The sequence below is a fragment of the Wyeomyia smithii genome, chromosome 3, assembly GCF_029784165.1.
Source record: "Wyeomyia smithii strain HCP4-BCI-WySm-NY-G18 chromosome 3, ASM2978416v1, whole genome shotgun sequence".
NCBI lineage: Eukaryota > Metazoa > Arthropoda > Insecta > Diptera > Culicidae > Wyeomyia > Wyeomyia smithii.
Genome location: NC_073696.1, coordinates 167,071,409 through 167,083,689, shown reverse-complemented (window position 1 = coordinate 167,083,689; position 12,281 = coordinate 167,071,409). Strand labels below are relative to the sequence as shown.

The window sequence follows — 12,281 nt, the reverse complement described above, 5'->3', positions numbered from 1 at the left end:
CAATAATAAACTATTTGTACAACTTGTTTTATCAGCTGATGAGTCGAAACTTATACTCTTTGGAATGGTTCCAGTTGGTTTCGTAAAAAATTTTGTAGCAGACCTGGGATCGTTTTGTTTACACTGAGTTTCGACGTTATACAGTATAAAATTGTTTTCTGAGTTTGTTCCCGATAACGGAAATGCTCTATTAGCAAATTGAGTTGATTTATGACAAGAAGGTAGATTGGGAAGATTTGTTTGAGAAAAACATGCCTGAAACAAGAAGAATATCTATAGTATAACAGTATATGCTGAATGACTTATTCAAAAATAATTTACAAGTTTGCGAGAACAAAGGAATTGCAGCAATAATTGAAAATTCATCATCGCTTTTTATTTGAAACGTTTTGTTACTTACCATTGCATCGGTCATACTAGTGTCGTTATGTATACTATTTAAAGGTGTAAACTGCATTTCTCGATCAAGACATTCGTCTGTTGAACTAAATGGACTGGAAAAGGTTATATTTCCAACTATATCAATCATTCCATTACGTCTGGAGTCGAACTTAGCATTACGCTGTTCTGAAGAAAGTCGTCTATGTTCTACAGCTAACTCATCGTCAAGGCTATTATTGTCGGACTGGTCCACAGTACTCTGAAACGTCAAGCTGCTATTCGAATCCATGCTAGTATTACATAACATTGGGAAGCTGCAATCTAGCATTTCAACGAAAGGGTTGAGTAAATTCTTACTAGATAATGCACACTCCGCCCCTGCATTACTCATATCAGTCTGCACGATGCACTTCGAATTATTTGTGTTTTTATCCTTATTTGTATCGAATTTGTAATTACTCGTTTTTTCAACATTACTAATATTAAATTTTTCATTAGTATCGCTACTACTTGATCTTGCTTTACCGTCCGAACCACTAGTTGAATTATAACTATCTGTCGAACTTTGACGAGCTGGTAAACAATTAGGTTGCAGACAATTTGAAAAATGTTTACTAGTTGAGTTTGATGAGATGTCACCTTTAGATTCCATTGTTATGTTTCGACAATTTGATTGATTTTGTGAAAGCAAACCGACAGTGGTTGAAAGCAGTTTTTGATGCGAAGTTTTTGAAGCGCAAAAGGATGTGTCCATTAAAGTGCTATTTAGGTTTGCATGTATGTCGTTATCTCTGGTGATTGAATCCGTAGCATCGGGTCGAGTTACCACACTTTGAATATCGTCTACATCAACTATTGCATCAGTGCTCCATGCAGATTCAGACTGCGTTTCTACATCTACACTTGTAATTCTCAATTGACCAAATGAATTTGCTAACGGATTGTAATTATGATCACCTGGTATCAAAGGCGTCGTCGGAATTAGAGGAGTAGAAAAATTCCTTTCATTTGCTTCCACCGCTTCCGAATCTGAAGCAAGAACGTCGGTGCTCCATGTGTCTGAAATAATAGAAATTGTCTCATCTCCTTCAATTAGTTTTTTTATTTCAAATTTGCAAAATTTATCCTCTATATCAGATCTTGTTTTGTTCAATATTTTTGTCATTTGCGGAGTTGCGAATTGCTGAGCCTCTCCACCTTCCGTAACTTGAGATGAGGGTGTATCACGTCCAGATATATTTGGTGTACCTCTACCAGATACATTGGCAGAAATCATATCCGAAAGATTGTCATTATAATTTTGATCTACTTCCTCTAATTCTAAAGAACTTGCTACCGAATGATTACTGTGAGCTTCACTTACTACCTCCAAATTATCAGAGGTATTGCCAATTGAGGCATCATCTTGAGGTAGTACAAAACATTTTGGTTTCCCTCTTTCATTTGTATCAGGAATTACCATTTTATTCGAACTGTGCTGCATGTTCATTTGCTCAACATATGGCTCTGGTGAACCTTTTGCTTGTATTGAACCCGACAAAGTGTTCAACAGTTCCTCTTCCGTTAGTATCTTCTTAGTTTCATTTATTGATAATGGAATGATAAATACAGTTTCCGTATCATTGTTGTTATAGTTGTTATTATTACATGCGTAGGATTTATGCTCCGATTCATGATAGTATTGAAATGGTGAGTTATTTAAACTTCGAGCTTTTGATAGACGATTTCTCAATTTTGATTTGGGTTTGGTTCCAACATTGTAAGATGGTGAATTGTTAAGTTTTTCTTGAATATCAGCCTTTATTTCATTGAGATCTGGAAACTGGGTGAGTATTTGTTTAATTTTACTCTTCTCGTGTAACGGAAAATGTAGTCCATCTTGCTCAACAGTTATTGTTAACAAATTTATTAAAGCCGCAAGCTCATTATGCGTAATTAGTACAACTTTAAACGTATTGTGTTTTTCAGTCGCTGCATTGTACTCGAAGCTTTCGACAAATTTCGCTTGATGCATTTGTTTTAACAAATCACTAATACAGTTTTGGTCCAATCTACTGAACAGTTCTTTCAGTTTTTCATCAATGGGCTGATATTCAATTAAAGCTAAGGCTTGCAGCACTTGCCCGATTACGTTTAGATTAAACCGAGTATTCTCAGATATAGGAGCATCTACTATGCCATATATATTTGGGCTTAATATTGCTGGACAGATGAAATTTGTGAATATCATATCTGTTATTATTATGTTCACATCTTCTTTTGAAAATTTGGCTTTAGTTAGAAAATGGCACATCGATTGTGAGAGCCATCGCAACGTTGTTGGTAGCAAACACCAATTGTCACATATTGACTTGACAAATTGCGAGACTAGAACATACAACCGATTTATCATCTGCTGTTTGTAGAGTTGCAATGTCGTTGCATATTCACTAGAAGTGTTATCACCGAACATTTTTAAATTTTCAGCAACACTTTGTACTGCGATTACTTTATGTGGATCTATTTCCAGTTTTACTTCGTCCCTAATTAAAACAGACATTATTGGTTCGTATAAAATAGATTTCAAAAAAATTCTTGGTGCAAAAGATGATTCGTGGTATTTCTGATACAAACAGGTAAACGAAGATGATCCGGAACGTAGCAACCTTCTTGGAGCATCACTTATCACGATTTGAAATTCGATCAACATTTGTAGTAATTTAGTTATCATTTTTGCGTCTTTTGAGTGAGTTATGCTGTTATACAAGCCATTCACAATAAATCCAACAACAGTATCTATATGGTTTATTGAAATATCACTGCGATCTGCTATTGATAGGCAATTGGCCAAAACCCCTGGTGACTCATACAAATAATTAATCAGCTCAGCAATACTTGATGTATATGGATATTTGATCATATTACTCTTGTAAATATCAACAAACTTAGCATTCGTCAGCATGCTAGCTCCACTAAATGATTCTGATGGGCTGAAATCGGGTCTCGCTAGTATAAGACTATTTAAAATTTGTCGTTGATGCGCACAGATCCAGGCAATCTGTTGAGTATATTGAGAATCATTCATACATAACATATTCATATACTCCCACAGTCGAATACAGAAATTGCGTTACTACTTTGAAAACTAACCTGTAGAGTTTTGCAGTAATTTTCCTCATAAGTTTCATGCAAGTTCCTTACATTATTTTTCTCGTTAGTTACAAATAAACACTCTTGTCTTATTATTTTGGCTAAATTAGCCACAGACCAAAAACTTTCTGTATCTATGGATTGCATTTCGACATAGTAGCACTATCACTTTACCGTCATACAATAATAAAATTTGTTTATCAAATTCATCTGACACCTACACGCAAAAAAATTAAAACTGTTTCTGGGTATAATTTTACCATAAATCTCAATCAAGTTAAACTGGGAAATCTGATCATTAACCAACCGCTGGGCAGATGAAGTTATACACGCTCATTCAATTTTACTCTATATGAGTAGAAAGTACTCACTTTTGTATTGAGATAGTGACTTTTTACCTACGCACACGTGTAAACCCGTGTAAAGTTGCTTTTGTTTCTTCCAACCTGTAAATCATCGCATCTCGTTGCTTCGACTTTTATCACTTTTTCACAATTTTTGGTCGATTTTATTTAGAAGCTTCTTCCGATTTCTGATCACGAATGAGGATATTTCTCCAGAAACAAGTTTAAAACATATAATGAGTGTTCAACTGATTTTTTGTCCAGCTGCTCAAAACATAGCATTGCAAACAAAACAGCTATTTATAAATATTTTCCCCAACTAGTGGCACTTACACATTCGTACGTAAAAAGGTCTATTGTAATTCAAAATGTCAAAAAATGACTAACATTGATTAACGAAACTGAGTAACTTTCACCTAGCTTTCATATTTTTCTGTTTTATTCATTTTTGGGTAACCGTTCATTTTATATCAGTTTCCTGCAAAAAAAAAGCTAGACATTAAACTGTTCCCTGTTTGTTTTGCTCATTCGTACATGGGTTTTGAAACTGTTTGTGTTTGTTACATTGATTGATATTGATTTTGTAACATATTGATCATTGTTTTGGTGCTGGGTTATTGGTGGGAAGGGCCCTTACAGTCATAATACCAGAAGGAATTCGTTCACTGTTCGATGAAAGCAATCTTGAAGTTAAATACGTGGGCACCTCCCGAACCCCGGACAATAGACACAGCATGAGCATTTATCCACGATTATGCTCTTGCTAGTGCTGGGCTTTGTCTTCATGGTGCTTATCAATCAGATCATCAGGATCCAATGAGCGTAACAATCTGTTAAACTACAGTTCCCGCACAACTGTAAACAGAATTGTAGCTTCTTTCGACGAAGCTATTGTATTGGAATGGTATTGGAATGAATAATAATAATAAAAATAATAATAAACAGCATACAACATAGTCTTTCCCTTTCAAGTCAAAAATCTTCCCTGAACGGGGAAATCATTTCCCCTTATTTCTTCTATCCCATCGCTGACGAAACATGGCTGATAATGCTATAAAAGAGAGCGCACTACGGGAGACGCCTCATTCGAATGTTCAATCAGGGATACCAAATGTGCAGATTTGTCTGCAAAACACAGATTTTTGGAGTCCGTGTGCAGATATTTATTGATTTGCAGATATTTGCAGTTTTTCCACGGTTTCTGCAGATTTTTGTCAGAGTCTCCTTATATTCGCGCAGATTTTCCTAAAATGTGTGCAGGTTTTTACAGACTTTTGCCTGCGGGAGCGAAATTTTTTCGGATCACGGATGGATTATTTCAGATTTCGAGCACATTTTTCAGGTTTTTCGAGCAGTTGCAGACATTTTTCAAAAACATTTGGCATCTCTGTGTTCAATGCTGTACAGTACACAGCTAAGCAGGAGCAGAAGCAGCACCGAGCCAGAAGCAGCACCGAGCCAGAAGCAGCACCGAGCCAGTAGCAGCACCGAACCAGAAGCAACACCGAAGCAGAGGAAGAAGCACGGCCAGTCGTTACTCACACTGGGAGTGAGTCGGACGCAGACAGCGACCATCCAGGATCCAACTAACTGACGAGGCCCTCTCATATTGAGCCGGGCCAGCCAACGTCAGCAACAAGCAGCGGTATCCGATCGGCGAGTAAGCGAACCCTCTCGCTAAGAGTGTGGTAAGCTATCTGCCCCTTATCGGCAACGATTTTGAGCGACGAGGGCAGCAAAATGCTGCCTGATTACGACAATGGCGCGGTTGGTGGCAACACCGAACCTAATACTACCGAGAAAAGGTATTGTTTTATTTTCTCTCGCTATGATTGAGATGTTATGCGGTGCATTGAATAAGAATATATTCCAATGGAAAAGGTGGAATATGAATTTCAAAGGTGGAATAGAGATTGCATTCCAATAGGAAAGGTGGAATATGAGTTATATTCTTTCAATTATATAGAAGCACGATGCATAGAAATTCCAATTGAAAAGGTGGAATTATATTTAAGATTCCGATAGAAATGGCGGAATTTGTTGACTTATTCTTACTTCATAGATAAAATTGATGAAAATTATATGTAACAAGTTGTAATTGAAATTCAGTTTGCACCGGTAACAATATCTCAATTTGGAAAATTCTCTACGTTATTTCGTATGAATTCATTAGCTAAGAAGTCTCATACCATATTTACAAACATTCGAAAGGCAAGCGTACGAAGAAGTTGGAAGAAGAACTAGCAAAAACGAAGGCAGAGTTGGAGAAGACGCGCATGGAACAGGAGCAGCTGTGTCGTGTACTGGCAGAGATAACTCAAAACGGCGATTTTTGTGGTGCTAGATCAAGCACGATGCAAGAGTAACAGGCTAATGAAAACGACACGCTTCTCATGACAATGAATAACATGTCACTGGGCAGTCTAAGTATTCCGGAATGTTCACCACTGCCAGGAGAAACGGAAATCAAAAAGAGAGCGTACGATCACTGGAAAAACGTTCTACATGCCTCAATGAATCTCATTCAGGCTGTTGACGAATCAACCAGATTTGATCTATTTCGCATCAAGGCGGGTATGCCTGACGAGAAGTTGTTGCCTTACTCGAATGCGATCGCTCGTTTGGATGCATACTTCCTTTCGCGAGCCTATATTATGTCTCAACGCAGTAAGCTATCGAACATGATGCAGAGAGATGGAGAGCAAAACATTGAGTACGTGCGGAGAGTTGCTGCTGCATCTAAACTATGCAACTATAAACCGGATGAGTTATTTGAAGCTATATCACGAACAATTACCAGAGGCTCAACAGACAGCCGTGTTAGAACTCTAGCATTCAGGATTCTCACTGATGGAGGAACACTGAACGATTTAATCGATCAAGTACGTAATCGGGCAGTGGAAATTGATAACGAAGATGATTACCGCAGACTTCATCAGCAAAATGTGGCAACAGTAGCAACAGTTTCTTATCAATCCAGTAACTATGATCAATATCGCCGTGGTCAATATGAATCTTCGAGAGGAGCTTTCGGAAACCGCGCAAGAGGAAATATCACTCGTGGCCCAGTGAGAAACCCCAGAATCGCTCAATCGTGCTGGAGATGTGAGATGCGAAAAACAGAAGAAAACGAAGAAACCCAAAAGGTAATGGAAGTTAATAACGAGTGAAATTTTGTTGAAATTATTTAAATAAAAAAAAAAAAAAAAAAAATATATATATATATATATATATATATATATATATATATATATATATATATATATATATATATATATATATATATATATATATATATATATATATATATATATATATATATATATATATATATATATATATATATATATATATATATATATATATATATATATATATATATATATATATCAATTCGAGAAAACTGTTTTAATAATATGGTAATTACAGGTCCATCAACCTTGCATTTTGGTAAACGCTAATATTGATCAACTTGAATCTGCATCAACAGATGATGCGAAAGCTTACGTTACAGCATTCGTCGCTGGCGTACTAGTCACATTTTACATAGACTATGGTGCGCAGGTACACTATCACTCCAGAGTCTTTTAACGCTATACTTCGAAACGAGGAGGCGAGAAAAAAAATGCACGAACTGAGTTACGAGTCGGATAAAATTCTGCGTGCATATGCAACAGACGGCAACATTAGCGTAAAAGCAACCTTTTCGGCAGAACTTTTTGTGTCCGAGGACAGACCACTTACGGTGGAAAAATTTCATGTTGCGATCAGGTACAGTTTATTGGCCGTAGGGCTAAATGTGACAATCGAAGAAACAACAGATTCATATTGGAGATGCGAATTCGTTACCGTGCATACCATTGATGGTGCGCATGAAACAGAATTTCCTGAATTCAATATTCCAGCGGTTGTACTAAACTATGACAAATCGTTACCTCCGTCAAGAAATGTTTACACGCACATTCCGGCGGCGTTTAAACAACTTACAAGACAAAAACTGGGTGAACTGATGATTTCTGGCATCATAGAAAAAGTAACTCCGGATATGGACAAAAGCTTTTGTTCCTGTGCCGAACACGCATCAGTATCGGACGTGTTTGGTGATCGCTCCGATAGAATATAAAACAAAAGACGCGTGAGCAAGTGTTGGCATTGTTTGCCTGGTCGAGTGAAGGTTCAAGGTCACCCGCCTTTGTGCAACTGTTTCGCATCGTGGCTGTTTGCTGGTGCGTAAGCCGATTTGGCTGCTAAGTGATTTGTGCTACAGCAGTGGACGAGAATCTCAACACAAAGGAGGAAAAAGAAGAAGCCAACAGTTGACAACGAGTTGTGTCGCTGTGCTGAGTGATCGCACACCCGGCTCGCTGCTGGTGGCTGTTTGGAGCTGTATTGGTGCTGCTGGCTGTAACGGCTGCAGCTTCGACCGTTCGGACAACCAACCCTGCTGAAAGGAGAAGTAAAGAGGTACGTGTTCTGTCGGCGCTAGTGCGCTAGATTTAGCGCGATGGATGTAGATCCCTCGCCTCCCGTGCCACCATCCCCGAACCCCTCCGACCATGTCCCTCCTGCCAACCCTTCCTCTGTTAATTCTCCAGTCCCCCCTCGCCCCAGGCTTCACCCGGACAGATCTCAGGGCAGCTTTACTGTTTTCTTTCGGCCAAAAGCAGGACCGAAATCGTTAAACATCCTGCAGATTTCGAAAAACCTGACGAAGGGGTACAAGGCCGTGACCGAAATCTCCAAGGTCAGACCCAACAAGCTCCGTGTCGTGGTCAGCGACCTGGAACAGGCCAACGCTATTGCTCGCTCCGAGCTTTTCACACGCGAGTATCGCGTTTATATACCCGCACGAGCCGTGGAGATCGACGGTGTCATAACCGATTCGAGTCTGTCGGTCGAGTGTATCTTGGCAAGCGGTTTTGGCTGCTTCAAAAATGCTTTGTGTCACGACGTAAAAGTAAAGATCATAGATTGCAAGCAATTGCGGTCTGTTTCTCTTGTCAACGGCACAAAAGTGTACACTCCGTCAGACTCGTTTCGTGTTACGTTTGCCGGATCTGCTCTCCCTAGCCACGTCTCGATCGAGCGGGTTCGTCTGCCTGTGCGAATGTATGTACCCCGTGTTATGAATTGCACCAATTGCAAGCAGCTAGGCCACACAGCCGCCTACTGCTGCAATAAGGCACGATGTAGCAAGTGTGGAGAAACTCATGCGGTCGTTTCTTGCAGTGTAAATGCTGAAAAATGTATTCACTGCGGGGAAAATCAGCATGAGCTCTCCACATGCCCGGTGTACATGCAGCGCAGAGATAAAATCAAGCGGTCACTTAAGGAGCGTTCAAAGCGATCTTACGCTGAGATGCTGAAGAAGATCGTGACCACTTCTACCATAACATCGAACCCCTTTGATCTGTTGTCCTTTGATGAAACCGATTCTGACGATTCACCAGCGGGAACATCTTATGCCAATCCTGGGGCGTCTAGAAAGAGGAAAAATATTTCCTCTCCTAAACTTCCCCGAAAAGGTCCTAAGATTTCCCAAAGTGAAATGAAAGTTACAAACAAACCAAACAGTGCTGCGGAAAAACCGAAGCAAACTCCTCCTGGGCTTGCAAATTTAAAGTCCCAGAAGGAGTTCCCAGCACTGCCAGGAACATCTAAAACCCCAGTTGTTCCTTTTGCACACCCAGTTGATGAAACAAACTCTGGATTTGTGAAATTCTCTGACATTGTGGACTGGAGCTTTGAAAATTTCAATATACCCGATCCTATTAAAGTTTTTCTTACAGCATTCCTCCCAACAGTTAGATCATTTTTGAAGCAGTTGAAGCAGTTGAATGGCCTCCTTGCAGCGATTGTATCCTTCGATGCCTAATTCATCTGCGTATACGAAGGATTCTATCTCTGTGTAACGAACGCATTATTTGCCGGCAGACCAGTCATGTTAGAATATAAAGATTTCCTTTGTTTCAATGGGCCGGATCGTAGGCGGTCATTCAACGACTCATTTGAGCGATAAGAAAAAGGTCTTGAACAAATTTAAAAATCGCAAATAGAGATTGCTACATAAATAATTCCCGACCGACCCTTCGTGCGGGTGCTAGATTAGAAGCAGGTATAGAATTTCTAGATCCGTGCGGGGCCACTAATCGTTAGCGGTCTATTTTCTGTTCTGTTCTGTTCTCAGTCTGTTAGGTTTAGCCAGCGTCAATGACTATGTGAATTATGGGCGGACAATGCTCAAAGAAAAGGGCGATAAGTCCTTTTATCAGCCGGCGCGTCTGCGTTCGCATTATCATCTTAAGTAGGGAAATAGGGAATGCAAATCCGGCGCTTTGTAAACATTGTAACTATCTGAATGAATGTTGTCGTAGGCGCGTGTAAAGAAAGCCGATAACGTTCGAAACCTTTTTCCCGTTCAGGTACCGGATTAGGGAAAGGCAAATTTGACCTGACTAGGCGAGTGGAAATTTTGTCGCGTTCTTTTGTTCCCTTAGGAGAATTTTCTCTCTCGTTTTCTCTTCCATACGTAGGCATAGTTCGTAAGATTACAATTTGTAATTTTTTTGTATATAAACCCGATTTGCTACCAAATAAAATCATACCACCAGCAAATACGAACTCGCACAGATCTTTCTTGATCCGAACGCTAGATTTCAGAGGTTGTCCCTTGTGTGTTTAAGCCTTTCGAATGCGAAAAGGACCTTTGCACGCCGGTTAAGATAACCCGAGGAATCTAACCCTTTTAAAGAAAGACGTTCATTTTTTTATAAACTCCTGAATTCGACATTTGGCGTCACTCCAGAGAGGAGCTAGTCGGTATCGGTCCGTTCTTTAAACCTTGCGACGATTCTCTCTACCTTAACGTTGGAAATCATCAGCACAACCAAACCTAGGAAGCCACCAAAGGAAATCATCTGATCAACCCTACGAAGCCACAGAGAAGCCACCGCCTAAAGTCGCTATCTCTTCATCACTCAAAGATGAATTACTTTGTGGAAAATCCCAATGGCAGCTGCCGTTTGTGCACTGCCAAGGATTCGGAGGAAAACATGGTCGCATGCGATGAATGCGACCGATAGTTCCATCTCAGCTGTGCGCAGTTGAGAAAAGTGCCCTCTAAAGATAAGCCTCGGCTGTGTTTAAAGTGCACGGCTATTCTGGATGAATTTAATAGACTGAAAGCAGTCCCCTCCCCTAGCGATACGATGTCGCAAACACTGAAGGACAATCGAGACGCCATGGCCCAGATGATTCAGTCATTCGGCAAAATGAAGACTGAACAAAGCAGCTCCATGAGCTTTACTGAAGATCCGCCAGTAGAAAACTGGACGATCTACTTAAAAAGGTAAGCCCTGATGGAATTGCCTAAGTTTGGTGGAACAGCCAAAGAATGGCCACGTTTCCACAAAATATTTACGGAGACCACCAAAGAAGGTGCCTTTACCAAGTTGGAAAACTTGACCAGATTACAGAAAGTTCTGTATGGAGACGCAGAGAGAAGCGTCAAGCAATTGATGTTGGATCCTGAAAATACGGATCAAATTATTAAACGTTTACAAGAACGTTTTGGTAGACCCGAAATAGTCTACAAAGATTTAATCTATGAACTGACTTCCATAAGAAAGGAAGCAAGAAATGTCGTAGCCGATTGTTCAGACGCTCTAGACAATCTTGTGGCTAATATCACGGCATTAAACAAGGAAGAATATTTAAATGATCCCCGTTTGGTGGAAGAAACAGTGAAAAAATTACCGTTTAATTTACAAATAAAGTGGTCTGAGGAAAACCACAACGACATTAAAAAATTGAGCGACCTAAACGAGTGGCTAAAGCCTCACGCAGCAACGTTAAGGAAAATGCAAGCTGTAAAAGAACCGCCACGCAGAGTGAATCTCCACACTACAGATACTACCGAGAACAACACAAGAAGAGAAAAACTAAAAAGATGTCTTGTTTGTTCGGGAAGTCATAAGACAGTAGATTGAACATCTTATGCCAATCCTGGGGCGTCTAGACAGAGGAAAAATATTTCCTCTCCTAAACTTCCCCGAAAAGGTCCTAAGATTTCCCAAAGTGAAATGAAAGTTACAAACAAACCAAACAGTGCTGCGGAAAAACCGAAGCAAACTCCTCCTGGGCTTGCAAATTTAAAGTCCCAGAAGGAGTTCCCAGCACTGCCAGGAACATCTAAAACCCCAGTTGTTCCTTTTGCACACCCAGTTGATGAAACAAACTCTGGATTTGTGAAATTCTCTGACATTGTGGACTGGAGCTTTGAAAATTTCAATATACTCGATCCTATTAAAGTTTTTCTTACAGCATTCCTCCCAACAGTTAGATCATTTTTGAAGCAGTTGACTGCCCAATGGCCTCCTTGCAGCGATTGTATCCTTCGATGCCTAATTCATCTGCGTATACGAAGGA

General features: G+C 39.8%; 1 protein-coding gene across 2 annotated transcripts in view; it reads right to left on the bottom strand.

Moving 5' to 3' along the window:
• LOC129729476 (receptor-mediated endocytosis protein 6 homolog) overlaps positions 1 to 3,715 on the bottom strand; it is a 23,750-nt gene extending 20,035 nt beyond the window's left edge. The window contains exons 1-3 of one of the 2 annotated variants that reach the window (XM_055688070.1): positions 3,511 to 3,715; positions 401 to 3,418; positions 1 to 255 (exon numbers count right to left, since the gene is read on the bottom strand). The exon at positions 1 to 255 is cut by the window's left edge and continues 332 nt beyond it. In XM_055688070.1, coding sequence (XP_055544045.1) covers positions 1 to 255; positions 401 to 3,418; positions 3,511 to 3,657 — 3,420 coding nt within the window. In that variant the 5' untranslated portion in view covers positions 3,658 to 3,715. The remainder of the gene's footprint in view (positions 256 to 400; positions 3,419 to 3,510) is intronic. The other variant, XM_055688071.1, reaches the window with a different exon arrangement.
• Positions 3,716 to 12,281: the final 8,566 nt, after the last annotated feature.